The sequence below is a fragment of the Falco rusticolus genome, chromosome 5 (assembly GCF_015220075.1).
Source record: "Falco rusticolus isolate bFalRus1 chromosome 5, bFalRus1.pri, whole genome shotgun sequence".
NCBI lineage: Eukaryota > Metazoa > Chordata > Aves > Falconiformes > Falconidae > Falco > Falco rusticolus.
In genome coordinates this window covers 46,793,320-46,810,034 of record NC_051191.1, presented here as the reverse complement: position 1 = coordinate 46,810,034, position 16,715 = coordinate 46,793,320, and the positions used below count along the sequence as shown (strand labels likewise).

Here is a 16,715-nt window from a genome sequence, read left to right as displayed (position 1 = left end):
AACCTGAAATATAGAAGAATTATTTTCAGTGAGTTTTCCAGCAGAAGTTATCACTCATTCAGAGGATTAGCAAGAAGGGAATGAATGGCTCGTTAGGTCCTTAACACAGGAAGAAAGCCTGCTCTTCAGACACAAGGAAATTACACTACTTTTGCTCCCAAAAAAGCCAGTCTTTTCTTGTGTTTATTAAAAACTGAGTATCACAATATTCATAGAAAGTATTTAAATTGATTTTTGAGCCTCAATCGGCTAGGACTTAATTTTTCTATCATTTTTACATAAACTACTTAGACATACATAAGTTAAAGTTGAATGGAAGGACTCAGCATGCCTCAAATTGGTAAAATATAACAAGGTATGTTCATGCCTTTATTTGTATTATAGCTGCCAGCATGAAAAGATGAGTCTCCTGGTAAAGTACGTAACTTCATCTACTTGAAAGCTTATACTGATCAACACTTAGAACAGAAATAAATTGATTGGTAGGCTCTCCACACCCACCTGAAGTGGTATTATTACATCCAAGCCTTTTGCCATGTATTTGGTACCTTCCTCCTCTAAACCAGCGCTTTTTATTTGTTTGTTACTCCTTAATATAGCGGTTTCTCAGATCTAAATCCGTGTCAACAGATCTAATGCTAACTGATCTTCTCCAGGAAAAGCAGTTCTTTCAAACTCACTTCAAAAACCAATCTACAGATGGCAGTATTCACAACAGTTTCACCTAAACCACTGACTTGAAGTGCTGCAAGAACTGTAAGGATAACAGCCTTTTTTTAAGTTTTTAAACTTAGAGATAAGTTGTTATATTAGCATGTCCAGAATTGATTAAAAATTGCAAATATTAAAAAATTCAAGCTGAGGATGGAAAGACTTGGGCTTTAGTGCCCCCCTGCAATAATTAGAAGCTTTGAAAATACATAGTGGGTTGAAATCTGTTTAGGTTTTTGTAGTCCTCTTAGACCCGTAATAAGAATTTCTCCACAACAAAGAAGAGTAAATAAAACTGTTATTTCAAAAATTTTCATACAGATCAATACACAGACAAGCAGACAATGAAAAGATTTATTTTTCAGACTTCAGACAGTGGACCTTTCAACCACATTGCTATGAAAAAGAAAGCTGTGCACAAAGAGCCATACCATCCACCAATTAATTTTCTGTGGTTTTGAATTCCACGACTGACAAACGACTACATCTTAGAACAGCTTTTATCTGTGTTCTAAAAATTGCTTGTAACAAAACCATTCTCCCGATACCAGAGATTTAGCAATTTTACTGTTTTACTTGGAAATGCAAAACAGATAGTACTGAACTTGAGGTGGAAAGTTCATTTTAAGCTAAATTAGTACTAAAGCAGCAGAGCACTTTATGGCATAACCAAGCACGCATATCAACAGTTTGTGGAATCAGTCTCTTCTTTCAGCAACAAGAACACTTCAGAGAAATCAGTAAATTTGTCACTGATCCAGTTTCAAGTCTTTGCCCACAAGCATTGAAGTGACTGGGTGCATAGAGGCTCTATGGTCCAGAAATGTCTTTACAGCCAGATCTTGACACTTGTCAAAATTGTAAAGGTCCCTGTAAAAGGAGGAAAAAAAAGAAAAAACCCAACTCATTATTACAAAAATCCTTGAAAATGGTACAATGGGGGTTTTCTCAAGGTTTTACTTTTGCCTTGAAAGCTTCGCATTAAAGTGTATACCAGAAGACTAAGCTCTCTTCTATCCAAAAAGTCAGCAAGTGGAAAGTGACTCTGAAGATAAGCTTGTCCACAGTATACAGAAAATTCTGTATTATATCACTTTGAAACATAACAAATACACGTATAATGTCAAGTATTATACATTCCATTATACTAAAAATGTCAACAGCATGAGCTCCTACAATTTGGAGATTACTTTTACCTGAACAAGGGTCGAGTAAACTTCATCCTGCCCTGATCTGTTGCCATTTTTAAAGCCAGAGGAATAGCTTCTTCCCACCTGGACTTGATACAGAGGCGCAGCCATCTGGGGAGAAAAAATAAAATAAAATAAAAATTACACTTTTATGTTCATTTGTGATGATTACTTAGCTCACAATTCTTTTCCTGGGCAGTGCTGTGTCACCAGGGGAATGAGATTCTAGCTAAGTTCAACATTAAATATTTAGTGCCTGACTACCACATTACAGAAGTGGACTTTTCTATAAAATAGGAAAAAATTGCTTCAAAGTTTCTCCAAAATGGTCCAATGATCTTCTGCAGCTATGTATCTTTTATATTACAGTAGTGTCCAGATGCATCACTCAGAATTACAGGGCACTTGTCGTATTTGACCAAGTGATTGAAAAAAACAACAAAAAAAACCCCAAACAAAACAACTCCAGCAACTGGCATGTGCTTGTTTGGTTTTAAAAATAAGAAACTGACAAGAACTAGAAACTATACTGTATATTTAAAATACTTGGGTTTTTTAATAAGAAACAAAGAGCTCTAAGTTAGTTAAGGCAGAATAACCATGATTATTGCAAATGTATCTAAGTACATAACAGCAACAAAATATGCAATACTTCAAGATACTTGTTAAGACTGTTTATGTCCTCAAGAATACCTTTTTTTTTTTTTTTTTTAAACAACTGGCATGTGTAAATACAAAGTGCTCTGGTAAGCATGCTTGCACGTGCACTGACAAAAAAAAACACCACCACAACAACAAAAATCCCCCCAAACCTACAACAGTTCTGTACAACAGTATGTCTCAGACATTTATGAAGCAGGACACTTTGTTTTATGAAAGCATTTAACAGTAGAAAAATGCCCATACTAGAACTAACCTGAATCTTATTTCAGAATTGTTTATAGCATTGAAGTCATACACTTGCTGCATTCGTTGGACATGTGACACTGGAAGAGGAGCCTGAAAAAGTATATTGCATAGTCAGAACAAGCCAGAGGCACACTTCAAGCCACATACTCCAAAAATAAACAGGTTCATGCAAGAAGACTGATGTTACAAAGGAATTAAAAGTTTACCATGACAAATATTTGTATTTGTTCCTTTCACCTTCTCATAGTATTGGGGAAGGAGCAAGGAATAAACATTAGCAAATTCCCATATCCAGTATTTTCATTCCATTTTATTTCTAGCTTAACATCAAATGCAGACAAATTTAAGCACCTTACAGTTTTGCTTTTACCTTTCAGTCCAAAATACTCTGTATGTCACTTGTTAGCTGAAGAGCCAGACATAATCAGCGAGGCACGGATGAACATTTTAGTAACTATGTATGGCAAGAGCAGATTATTTTAGCAAGTTTTAGAAGAAAACAGACAACTTAATTCCAAAGCACACTTGCGAGTTCTGTCTGCTTTTATGATACCAAAATCAAGTTACCCCAGGCACACATTTACCTCCAGAAGCAACAGTGCCAGGAACTCAATCAACTGATGAGATGACATATCCTTGAGGTCTGCTGAGCTGAATGAGCCCAAATCACTCTCTTCCGCCTAAAAGAGAATGGTTACTTAAGTTTTTAATAGGTATTTCAAAGCATAATCAGCTATAATTTCTTGTTTGGAAATCCACATTTACTGTTGTGTCATTCCACATAAAAAAAGATACTGATCTGTATTTGTGCAGGATGTTACAAGAAGGGGAAGGGAGGGACTTAAGCTACCGCCTGATGCTTGGTATTCTTCACTTCAATTAACTTGTTTTCTCTCCACTAACATTTTATCTCCACTGCCTTTGTCTTAAAGTGAAAAATCAACTACTTTTTTATGTAAAAAGCAACATTAAGGAAGTTAAAGATAACATGCTAAATACAGTGAAAAGCCACAGAGCTAACAAAAGGAAGGCATGCTGAATTCTCTATTAGTTGTATGAATTCTGTGCTTAAAATTATGAGAAAATTGTGTGGTATTAGTTACTTATTATGATTTTGATAAGAAATGCATATTAGTCCAGTGTAATGTAGGGAAACTATGGCTGATACAATATAATCAGTAATATAGAGATACCTTGGCATTTGTTTTTAAATCAAGCCGTAACATCAGTTTCAAAAAGATTATTCCCAGTTTGTTTATTACACATAACAAAAGCTGGCTGTGTGTCTTGTTAAAATACATACTGCACTTCACATACAGAAGTCATAGCAAATCCACAGAGTCTGTGATAAAAGGCTAGCTTATGAAATGCAAAATCCCTGGCAGCCATGAAAACACTCTCTCTCAGCAAATGATAGACTTCAGAAGAGAATGGCTCACTATACAAAGAGAACTAGCTTTTCAAGATACAGGCACCTCGGTGTTCTTTGACCACTCACTTTGATCCATCGTTGGCTCAAGGCAACACAAGCATTTGCTAGTGTCATATCATACCTGTTAAATATTAAAAACAAAGGATCACACTTCGGAAACACAAAAAGCTCCTGCAATATTTTCACAAGAATGGTTATACGTTATTTTCAAACAGCTCCACATTTGTTCACTGTAGGCTTGAACTCAATATTGCAACAAATTTTTCAGAAGATCTATTAAAACAATATATTTCAGTTTTAGTTAGAAGCACTTTGTGCATAGGTGATACTATCCTTTGATCCATACACTCCTAAAACGACCAATACTTTTGAGCACATACGCTCACACATTTATTATAGCTTATAGCCAAAAGAAGAATATTGCTGTAACAAACTGCCAAAAAAAAAGAATCTGTCCTGGCAACTTTCAAAGCAAAATGAATTTCTACCAGAATAAAAAAATTGAAAATATTAACAGCTACGCATTTTTCTCCTACATGAATTTCTGCATAGTACTAGGACATTTTCTAATAAAAGGTTTGTGGGAAGACTTTCACCCTGTTTACAAACTGCTTCATGACTGTGTTTGGAAAATCATGTGCAATCTGGAGAAGGAAAAGATGAGCTATGAAAGAATGCAGCTTACGTAGGCTTCGCTGGTGGCATTCCTGGAGCATAAAACCATGAGTTCCAGTCAACTTTATCAAGAACAGCTACCTAGAAAGCAACACAAATTCTTATTCAGTTTTATATGTTATTTTTAGAGAAAAGCTTATCCTACGAAAACTAGCTTCAATCTTTTTAACATCTCTCCAATTACCCTGGAGAATCCTATACAGATTACTTCAAAACAATATTCCTTTCTAGAAAAAAAAAAAAAGGCCTATTAATGCAAACCTGTATTTGTAAGAGGCCAGACTACATCATATTAAAATCTTGAGATAAGTAAGAGAAAGATAAAGAACAGGTCCTTTCAAGAAGGTAATTCCTGAGCTATGCCATAGTTTCACATAATTAAAAGGTTTCAAGCAATTAGTTTTAAATACTAGCCAACCTTATCCTTGAAGTATGAGTACAAGAACTTCTTCCAGTCCTCCGTTACTATGCTCTTATAAGCAAACTGCTGAATGTAAGCCTTCAAGAAGCCAATGAAGACATCTAGCAGTTAAAAAACAAACTGTTTCAGCATTTGAAATTGAAATAGGAAACAGTAATACATAGTCTGACTAACACTTACTTGGTCCTCCAAGAAGTTGTTCAAGGTAAAAAAGCAAAGCAAAGCCTTTCTCATACGGAACAGATGAATAGGCAACATCAGGATCTACTTCACTCAGGTTAGGGATAAGGTTAGTTAGAGGATTTTTATCTCCAAGAGTATTTATCTGTTATAAAGACACAAGAAAATATAATCACTAGGAAAACTAGCACTCTTGCAAATCACTACTAATCCCATTTATAACCCATCCAAAACTAGGGTGGCCTCATTTCAAAGCATTCTTTCTCATTCTCCTTCTTCACATTGTGAATCTCCACAAAACCTATTTACTAATCTGTTTTATCAGTGTCTGATCGTGTATCAAACGGAAAGGTGTTAGGATCAGTCACTCTGTGCTCCAGTTGTCTCAAAGCAGTTAATTGCTGTCATGTCTGTCATAAGCATGAGCACCTAGTAAACTGTATTTATCCCTTTATTAACAAACTATTTAAACTACTTGATTTAGATGGGTGGTATAAAGAATAAAATCCGAGGAAATACTCATAGTAAACCAGGTAATCTGCATCACCAAACTGAATGAAAGGGCTGGAAATATCACAGGCTGGAAATCTGAAAACTGTAGTTCAACTATGCTACTTAAACACAAAACTAAACCACCTTCCTAGGCAGTAACAGATTAAGAATATGCTAAATTATAATGCAGTACACAGAAAAAAAAAAATCAGTTACATGAGGCATTGGAAATTCTGATGGTCATGTTTGCAGATAATTTTGACAAGCTTTCAGCTGCTTGTATGTTAACAGATAATACTGCAATTTAGCCATACCCAGAACAAACAAGAGAGTCTATAAAGATATTCACCCTTACAAAACAGCTTAGAACAGTTCAAAAAATCTGAGTATATTAAAACTATTACCTTGGGAAGAGATCATATATCTTGGAATCAAAGTTGTTCATCCTCTAATAAAAAAAGTCTTAGAAAAGCTGACTAGAGAAGTCTTATTTGTAGGTAACACAACAAATCAGCTTTATTTTATTTAGGTATAGGCTTAAACATGAAGTTATCACAACTTTAAAAATATTTACCGTGTTCTGCAGTTCCCTCCAACCTCCCAGGGCCTGAAAGTGCCTGAACTGCTCACCAAACAACTGACCACCAATCCTGCGTTCCAGGTATACAGTATGTCCCTCATTCAACCTGGAAATACATTGATAAAGTCAGCAGTTTGGTAAAATGAATTTAGTTGGTCTCTTTACAGATTAACTATAAAATATGATTTGCATTGCATTGAACATCACACCTACCAAAAATGCTCCCATGTTTTGTTTGTTACCAAGTTTCCTGTCCAGCTGTGAGAGATTTCATGAGCAATAACCTAAACCACAGAAAACAATGACAGATCTACTATTTAGACTCCTCTGAAAAACGAACATCAAATCCCAACAGAAAAAAAAAATCCTAATGGAATCTCATTCCCTGCATTACATCCCCAAAGCCAGTTAGCATTCACAGCTCTGTAAACTTATCCATATGAATTTTATTTAGAGGACTAACACTATGCTACTGAACCTTCTCCAGAAATAATTTTGAATGGCCAGCCTGCAAGTCATAGAGTCACACTGATCAACAAAAATAATTCCTCTGGTAGTACAGTGCAGGTTTATGAAGTCACATTTCAGAATACTGGACCCATGCCAAGTGACAGGCTAGTACTACTTTCCCCACGTAAGCAACTTCTGCAGTGCTGAGATGTTCTCAAATATCAAATAGTAAGAAAACAGTCACCCCCAGAAGGATAATGAAGCATGATATATTAAAAAGTATCCATGTCAAATATTTCAGTACTATTGGGATAAGGCAACATTATTTTTATTTTTAGCAGTGTATCAGTCTAGTAGAAAGACATGAGATAAAACTGCATCCAGAATACTCAACCTTCCAGAAAAACCAAAATTTATTCAAATCATACTCATGATTTCTGCTTCAAAAGAAAGCTGTACACAGTGTGAGTTCTAGTGCATACAGACATATAGTGAAAGAAGTTCTCTACGAACAACTTCACTGAGATCAACTCAGTTGTGGGTTTTAAACATATCTATACACAGGACAGGACAAAAGATACTGACCAGCTTACTTCAGTCAGCCCCCTAGGCACACAGACACCCATGTTGTTTTCATCTCTTTGTTATACAAATAGATGTGTCTCCAGTTTTCTAAAGTTTACTTAGAACTAAAGCTCACTTTGTAGGACTTCTTGAGTTACTGCCTTAACTTTTAATTCCCCCAATGAAAAAGAGACCAAGTTTTCAGGTATCTATTACAAGAAGTTAAGACACAACTTCAAGTTGCATTCTACTTGAAGACATGAACCTATTTTGCACTTACATTTGACAGAGATCGATCACCTGCCTAAAAAAAAAAAAGACAAGGGAATTGTCAGTTCAAGTAAACATCAATATATACTACTTAACGCAGTTTCACGGATGATCACTATCTGCCTCACTGCAAAGCAGGCAGGAACATTTACAGTTCTTGCTAAAGGGAAGGTTAATCCAATTTAATTATCCAATAATCCAGTGATTAATATTCATCACTTGATGGATAAGCAAGCCCTAAGCAAAAGCTGACTTTTGTCAGTGTTACACTTACCAATAGTGTTGGAGTTACAAAAGTAAGACAAGGATTCTCCATACCACCATAAGGAAAAGAAGGTGGCAAGACTAACAAATCATACTGCCCCCACACATAGGGTCCTGCTAAATCTTCTGCTATTTTCAGCATAGCTTCAGCCTGAAACAAGAATTCACATTAGTTTCTAACATGACTTCTGACTACAAACACTGAACAAGTAATAAGCTATGGATCCTGTACTTCGTTCTGTTTCATCTTGGCATGTCCCACATGCAAAATGAGTACAAGACCGAATCAATATTTATTTTCAGTAGTAGTTTTGTGTTCCAACAGAACAGCAGCATTTTTTGGGGTGGGAGGTAGAGGAAGCACAGCTATACATGAACAAAACACTGAACTACAGTCTGTTCCTTTTCCAATACTATGTTAAACAAAGTTAGTTTACAAAAGATTTTTTTGTAAATTACCCACCTCAGCAAATTCATAGGCTGACTTATCCACTAGTTCCTTTTCAGCCCACACCAGTGTCCTTGGGCCAATCTTTCTGTTGAAAGTAAAAATGCCACTAAGACACCATGAGCCAGAAATAATTCTATGGGAAACTAATACAGAGAGCACATGTTTAACTGCTCACAAGTACGCCTTGTTGCTGAATCTTTGTCACTTTTTCCTTTCCATACTAAAGTAAGTTTTAGAAAACAAAACAAAGCACACATATCCACTCTTCGGGACACATAAATAGAACGTACATTTCTGCAAAGCCGTAATATAAAAGCATTATTATGGGTTAGATTAACACATCCTTGTGCAGATGAGCAAGGAGGCTGAAGCTGTAATTTTCTGCCTCTTGTATATGATGAGGCTCATCTGTTACCTGAGGAAAAAGATACTATTCCCAGAACTAGAAAAAGCTCTTAGCGGTTCCAATCAATTTCAAACTCTTCACGGTATTTACTTAACTTACAGCAAAAGTATACTCTATAGAAAAAACGATGCAAGAGTGAATCAAGATACAAGCAGTTTGTTAACACACTGGTTCACTGAAAGACCTTTTAAAACTAGAAACAAGACCAAGAAACAAAAAGAATAACTTAAGTTTTATTATGATTATTAATATATATACTTGGTGCAGATGCACTCACCTGCTTTCTAAAGCTCCAACCACTAAAGCAATCAAGTAGCAAGGTATGGGAACCTAGTGGAGAATGTGAGAAAAAAAAGAAAACTTATTTGCAATGTGAGCTATCAACACAACTGATTCAAAGAAAAACAAAGGTATGTAAATGAAGAAGTGTGCGTATTTCCTCCACAGTTTCCTGCCTTATATTATAATAAAGGCATTGTTTTCTCTCCCCTAACGGTATTTCTTTATCTACAAGTAGTACTTGTTTCACAAATGTTTCATGTAAAGGCCACAAAATTTTAAGTATCATCTCTGAAAAAAAATCTGCCTACAAAAATGTCACTAGTTCAGCTACTGGTCAAAAAGAAAATCAGTTTTCCATATTCATTCCAGTTCCATTAAATTTTATGGAAGAGAAGTTAGGAGATACTGCTCAGATAAAGGGCAGTTGTATCACACAGAAAGACACAGGAAGAGCTTTATTCAATTCAGGTAAACAAGAATATTTATGGATACGAAAGAGTCAGCAATATATATATTTTATTTCTAAATTTGGAATTACAATAAATTCTAAATATTCGTTATTTTAATGAAAAATATTCCAAAATGACAGTATCTTTATAGAGAAACGCTTCATCCCAGTGCTCTGGGGAAAAAAGGGGTTAATACAGCTGTCCCTGTAAGAGTTCCATTTTATCTGAGTAAACAATATTAAGTATGTAACACTTTAAATCATAATTACTTGAAGACAACATTTCAGAAAAAAATTTTTCTAGTATCCCCAAACCATTACAATATAATTTATTAAAATACCCATATCATGTGTGTTTTAATTTAACATATTAACCCACATAATATATTCTTGAAAAGATTTAAGTCCATTGACTTGTGTTATAGACAAGTTACTAAAAGACTGTCAATATAGCCCTACGTTTTGATGCCCAATTTGCTAATCTGAAATTTTGAAATTACTTCAAATTTCAGTGGCTCTTGGGTTATAAATTCATTTTTACAGAGGCTGCTCACCACTATGCTTCTTACCAGCTTGGCCACGCAGGAACAAAAAAAAAGCAGTTCTGGGTGAGCTCAGCACAAATGCATACCCCAGTGTGTGATGCATTTTCCTTTTTTGTCTAAGGAAACACATGCCTTTTTAAAAAAAATTAGTCTCATGATTCTCTATGTTAGACGATGCATATGTCTTTTTGTGATGCATTTGTCTTTTTTCATTGATTTATTTTGTGTTTAATGCATTCTGACTTCTTTTGTTGAATGAAACACATGCCTTTTCTAACAAATTATTTTAACAGCTTTCTATATTAAAAAGGGTAGTACAATTTCAATTAAACTAAATGTTATTCCTTGTACAGGTCCACCAAACTTACCAACAGTGTATTTCCAGATAACATACAGCTCTGGATACATAAAACATAGAAGCCTTATGCACTAGACCAAGAGTGGCAAATGTTTTGGCTTCACAGAGAAGGCAGAACACCACACACAGATCTCACAGATAAGGTCACAATTATTTTCCTCTCTCCCTCCCCTCTCGCCTCTCTCAGGTTTCACACAGCAGCCAAATCAACCCAACAGCTGCTGCAGTTCAGAGTAGGTTTCCCTCTTCTCGCCAGTCACACAATTCCATCCCTCCTTGCAGTCATTCGGTCCCCTCAGCAGCCCAGATCAGGTCACTAAAACAATTTCTTTTTAAAATTTAAGTTAATTTTATCTGCTTGTTCAGCAAAATGTACTAGGTTCACCAAGGGACCCCATAAACATCAGAACTGTAACCCAAGAAGTTGTAAAACAAAAATGCCACAACAGTAAATTGAGATTGCCACTTTAGGAGCAGTGGTATCATTAAACTAGCTGCACCACTTAATAAAACTTCACAGTCAGAATGGTAATCTCTCATTAGCTAGAGATAGTTTCCATAAAACCCAAAGTTGTCACCTTTAAATAAAAATAAAAAAATATGTTGTCAGAATTTGCCTAACTTCAAGTTACAAATTGATTCCAATGCTCAGCTTCACTGCTGAGATCCTGGTAAACTTAAAATCTGCAGGACCCGTTTTCCAAAACTCACTCTCATGTTATTCAAGTCCATGCATTACTTCCCAAGAATCAGCGCAGACAGAAAGGGTTTTGACAGTACTAGCTTTCAGTATACTAAACATCTTCAAAACTTGAATTTGGCTTTTCAGGGAATGCCAAAACAGCCAGTAAACATCACCTGATCTGGGTGACTTTCCAGAGCTGGGAGATTCATAATACCTCATATTTCTATAGTGGCAAAGATCCATCGTAAGTCACATGATTTAGCAATGACATCAAAACCCCATCTGAAGTGACTGTGAACTGCACGAGTTCTGAATAAGACCTTAAGCATCTTTACTAGCCTGGAGCACTTACATCCTGACTGAAATGGTATATCTTCCGACTGCTGTCCTCTGGGTCAGGCACCTCTCCATCACGATTAGCACTCATAAGAGCCACCAGCTCTTTAGGAACAGATATCTGAAACAGAAATTTTGGTTACCCAGCCATGAGGAACTCAGGTGGCACACATGATTATACAATATACTAGAAGCAGCAACAGCAAAGAGAGTAGCCCGGATTTATTCTGTTAACTCCTCTCCACCAAGTAGAATATAAGGCATATAGAACATTTTGTCTTAAAGCTGGCAATATTTCATTAACCAGAAAAATTACCTCTGACAGAAGTTAAAAGTTTCACTTTCTTCATACTCCTGAACTGTAATGTCATATTGCACATCTTGCTTTTTGCTTTCTTATAACAATCAGACTATTTTATACCAGGACTGCAAAGATCCCTTAACTATGTACCAGTATATATTACTTAAGGCATATATGAGAGTAATTTCAAGTACTACAACACTGTTTGTTGCTTTACTGACAGCTTTTCCTGATTTAAGAAGATATTTCTTTCTACTACAGCACTTTTTTCCTTTTTTTGAAATAAAGATACATGCGAATGAAAAAGGAGATGATATATACCTAAGAAAACGGTAAAGCTAGGGAAGTGCCACAGGGAACATGGCTCTTACATTAAGATTACAGTTGTCATTCTTTGTTTTTATTTTAGGCCACATGCTGGCAGCTACAAAAAAATACAATTCACCCACTGTGTGTCTTTAGACACACATGACTTAGGTTCATCTACCTCTGCATAGTAGGTCAGTTTCACAGCAGGTGTGTCTTGGCATGGAAAGATGGCTCTGCAGTGGGTAGCCTGGAGGGGATAAAAAAAACCCAAACAACAACAGCTAAACTAACAATCTTTCTAATGCAGAGACATTGATAATGCAGATATATAGAAATAAATCAAACATAATATATTGGGCATCTATACAGCTCATCCAGAGAATTAATTACCTACAAACAAACACTTCCTATCACATAGCATATAGTAGTTTTCATCGTTAAGGCTTCTCTAAAAGAAATAACAGTAGGTAAGACAGATCAATAGCCACATATATTGATTGCAGAGGACTGCATGTTCTTCAACAAGAACACTAGAGAGGGTAAAGCAGATCTGGAATGATTAAATTGCAAATATATAATAAAATCTCAGCCACGTCCTGACTTATTAACTGCTTTCATTTAAGACCTTTGACACTCACAACAAGTTATGGGCTACTGTACTTTTTCCCATGTCAGCCTTCCTCTCCAACTCTCTGGAAACCAAGGGGTATTACAGCAGTATGTCAATGAGTTTGAAAAAAAAAAGATATTTTAAAATCCACTCAACCTGACACTGGCTGAAGAGAAACGGGTGTTGCTTTCCAGAAGTTTGCTCTGGAGTGAACCATTGGAGAGCTGAAGACTTCGGAGAGCTTTCAAAAGAGATTTCAACAATTGCTTCTTGTCCCCTGTGTAATAAAGAATACAGTCAGACTGTTTTGACACAACTCCCAATCACTACTGAAACTCTTCCACAAAGATTCTGAAGAACAGGTCTGCAGCACTGTCCAAAAGCATTAAAATTATTAAAAACAACCTCTCCCTTTCAATTATGATAGTGAAAATTAGCCAGTTTATTTTAATTTTAATGTCCAAGACACTTCTATTATTTTCTTTACTAAGCAGAAATTTTTCCTCTCTTCTCTGCAAGGCCAACATGGACTTTAACCAATTTGGATGAGCTATATACATCTAGTTTTGTCCCAACTATCTAACGCTGTACACATAAGTATAAAAAAACCTCACTGCAATAAGCAAACAAAAAAGTCTATAAAGCCTATAAAAGAACATACATGTTTCAATAACATAGGATTTGTGTATTCTGTAAATGAAATTCAGATTTTGCAGCTGATGCTATGTTCTTTAAGTATGTTCCTTAAGCAGAAAAACATACATCAATACTGAAAACAGTAATCCTGAAAAACCCTGTTAACAGTAGGGTTAACAAGAAAAATAAAAATCATTCACATTTTATTCAGGGATTCAGAACATGTCTAAAGTAAAAACTAACAGTTCTGTGCAAGACAGGTATCAGCTCGCTAACAAGACAACACACACAAACCTGACATTCATACTTTTTATTTTTTAAAACCATTATCATTACCATCACTGACACCAAAAGCACACAGAAGTACTTGCTTCTGTTATGGGAAAGTTCCAGGTTACACATGCAACTCTCCGGAATTAACAATCCAAGCATAAAACAGAACAAACTTCAGCTGATCAGAGGAACGGGACACTAGATAAGCTGACTAGGTATATGTATCTGGTTTATAACCAGTATTCCAAAGTACATACTTGACAAGAAAAAGAGAAAATAATTTATATTACTGTTAAGGCACATTGCTTAGTGAACAGTCAAGCTTTCAGCTGCAACTCCTACCCTTTCCTATCACAGTTTTATTGATATTTTCATGGGGGACTGTATCTCACGCAAGACTATAAATTCTTACGATCGCAACTCATAACTCCCTCTTTGTAGCTTTTTCCTTACAAGGAAATTAGCAATAAAAAGAAAAGCTGAATGCCAAACAAAAACTGGCCTATGTTTCTGCTGTAGCCTGTTTGTATTTAATTTGATCAGTTTCATATCAGATCATGAGCGTCTCCCTAGAAAGGGCAGCTATTGTATGACATTCTCTTCCACATTGTATGTTTCTAAATCGCACTAATTCAGAGAACAATGACAACAAAAAATAAGTAGAAACCAGACATGAGTTTGTAGAGGTAGTAAACTTCTGAAAACAAAACAATCAGAACCAACTTAGTATACAATTTTATTTATATAAAGGAACTTCCTTATACAACCACAGCTTGCAGGTTGGGCACATGCCATACCATGCAGTTACAACATACAAATTGCCAAGAAATTTACTGTAATTTGTCAACAACTTTTTAGTTTTGCAACTGAGAAGGTAGACTATGATAGTTCATTCTCCATCATGCTGTTAAAACTCAAGTTTCAGTTTTTAGGGATTTGGGCCTAGCATAGTCAATACAATGAAAAATTTATTATTTGAAAACATGTTTCTATATAATCAGAGTCGTAACCTGCAGTTCTAGAGAAATGCAGGATCAACTCTTGTATGAAAAAGGCAAACAGGGCCTGTAACTTGGTATGTGCCATACTGTAGCAATTCTGAACATGACACAATTCAGGTAGTTGAAGCAGAAAGAATATTACTGACAAGCAGCACTGGAAAAATTGTAATGCATTACACATCATTCCACTATTTTCTTTAGCAACTCATTTTGTACATGGTGTAAGCCCTTGGGACCCGTACAAAGACTCCCAGAGTTTTGGCTGTCTAACGAAAGCCAAATACTAAATTTATCTACATGATCATGCCAAATAAATGCATCACCCTAAATTTATAAAGTGTTTGCAAGCTTTACACAACGATCCTACAGGCACATAAGCACTTTACACAGTGCATTTTGGAAACCACTTAAAGAAACAGGCAAAAATGCATACCTTCTTAGTTCAAAAGGAAGTGTGATTTCCAGGGGGGTCCCCTTGAAACTGTGCTTTTGTCCAAAACCAAATTTTGCATCCTGTCCATTTACGGTCACTTTAAATATCTGTAGGTCTTTTGTATCCAAGACCTGTAATGAAGCAAATATTACATACCCGTTAAATAGTGCAATAATGAATGTAGCACTCATAAAATCTTAAACACAAGTGTCTCTGAAGGAAAAAGTATTTACTAAGCAAAACCAGAAAAAACTGACTGAGCACTAGGAACCAGCGTTTTAAGAGAGCAGCACTCAAATTAGAAAACTGGAGGGCAAAGAGGATGATAACCAACTTCTGACCGTGGAAGTGGAAACAAGGTAACTACAAGGGACTTCCCAGTGCTGCTATGAAATGAGAATGATAGAAAAGGCCCTGCCAACGTTTCCACCCTGAACTACCCACTAAGAATCTAGACTTCCATGCAATGGAAGGTGAGTTAAATAACGCAGCATGACTGAAGTGTTACTCTTTTATTATTAACAGGATGGTTTGGGGTTTTTTTTCTATAAGATGTGCCGACCAAAACGATTTTATGGAGCCAGCATGCAAAAAGCCCACAACCCCCAAACTTCGCTTTGCATGTTAAGCAAAGCTGATGAAGTTTATACGTGTATTTGCGTAGCTAACCGAGAAAGTAGCTGGCATAATAAAACACAGACGTGAAAAAGCCGTAAGCGTAGTTTTCCAATGGCTCATTCCCATCTTTTCGGCAACAGGCTCTTCGCCATTTTAAGGGGAACGAACGCATGGCTGCCCTTCCCTTGCACGACGCGCCGGCTGCAGGCGCGGCAAGCGGGAGGCCCGGGCGGCGCGGTGTGAGGAGCGCGCAGGGGCCGCGGGCGCGCCCGACCGGCCGGCGGCTCCAGCCCGGCAGGCGGCAGGACCGGCGGGTCCCGGGGGTGAGGTGGCCGCCAGCGGCTGCAGGGAAGGAGGGACCGGGGCGACGGCCGAGGGGAGACGCCGCCGAGGCGGCCCCGAGCGGCACGGCCCCCGCACCCCGCCGCTCCCCCTCCGACGGGCGCCCCGGAGCGACCCCTCACGGGCCGCCGCCTTCCCCGCCGCGGACAGCGCGGGGGTCGCGCCTCCACCCCGCCCCGCCGTTACCAGGCAGCGCTGCGCCTCGCGCTCGGCGCGCGCGGTGAAGGCCGCCGTGCCCCGCAGCGCCTGCGCGCCGAAGTCCACGCGGCAGCGCAGGTAGAGGTGGCGCGTGAGGCAGCAGGAGGGCGACGCGAAGGAGCTGGGGTCCGCCGCCATCGCTCGCGCGCCGTCTGCCCCGAGCCGCGCGACCGCGGGCAGCGCCGGGGCCGCCCCGCCTAGTGCGGGAGGGGTGCCCGCGCTAGGGCCTCTGGGAGGCGTAGTCCCGCCCTCCCCGGGAAGCGCGAGGGCAGCGCGCGGAGAACTACGAGGCCCGCGGCGCATCGCGGGAGGAGGCGGCGCGGAGCGCGCCGGGAAGCCTGGTTG

At 37.9% G+C, this 16,715-nt stretch overlaps 1 protein-coding gene across 1 annotated transcript; it reads right to left on the bottom strand.

Annotated features, from left to right (window-relative positions):
- Positions 1-1,039: 1,039 nt before the first annotated feature.
- LTA4H (leukotriene A4 hydrolase) lies at positions 1,040-16,563 on the bottom strand. The gene is made up of 19 exons (XM_037389103.1): positions 16,359-16,563; positions 15,213-15,343; positions 13,026-13,146; positions 12,438-12,506; positions 11,666-11,770; positions 9,273-9,325; positions 8,602-8,674; positions 8,149-8,289; positions 7,885-7,908; positions 6,804-6,874; positions 6,585-6,696; positions 5,519-5,663; positions 5,336-5,439; positions 4,928-4,998; positions 4,309-4,363; positions 3,395-3,490; positions 2,818-2,900; positions 1,908-2,012; positions 1,040-1,581 (listed from the first exon to the last, which is right to left on the bottom strand). Exons 1-19 carry the CDS (start codon positions 16,506-16,508, stop codon positions 1,461-1,463), a joined length of 1,830 nt encoding a protein of 609 aa, XP_037245000.1. The 5' UTR covers positions 16,509-16,563; the 3' UTR covers positions 1,040-1,460.
- Between the last annotated feature and the right edge of the window lie 152 nt (positions 16,564-16,715).

What these genes read in the sequence shown, in the direction of transcription:
- LTA4H (XM_037389103.1), bottom strand. Translation starts at nt 16,508, where the DNA reads ATGGCGGCGGACCCCAGCTCCTTCGCGTCGCCCTCCTGCTGCCTCACG. An exon ending in GCGAGGCGCAGCGCTGCCTG is followed by an intron (nt 15,344 to 16,358) that starts GTAACGGCGGGG and finishes GCTTCATTACAG; the next exon opens with GTCTTGGATACAAAAGACCT. An exon ending in TGGCACTGTTGCTTCTGGAG is followed by an intron (nt 2,901 to 3,394) that starts GTAAATGTGTGC and finishes ATACTTTTTCAG; the next exon opens with GCTCCTCTTCCAGTGTCACA.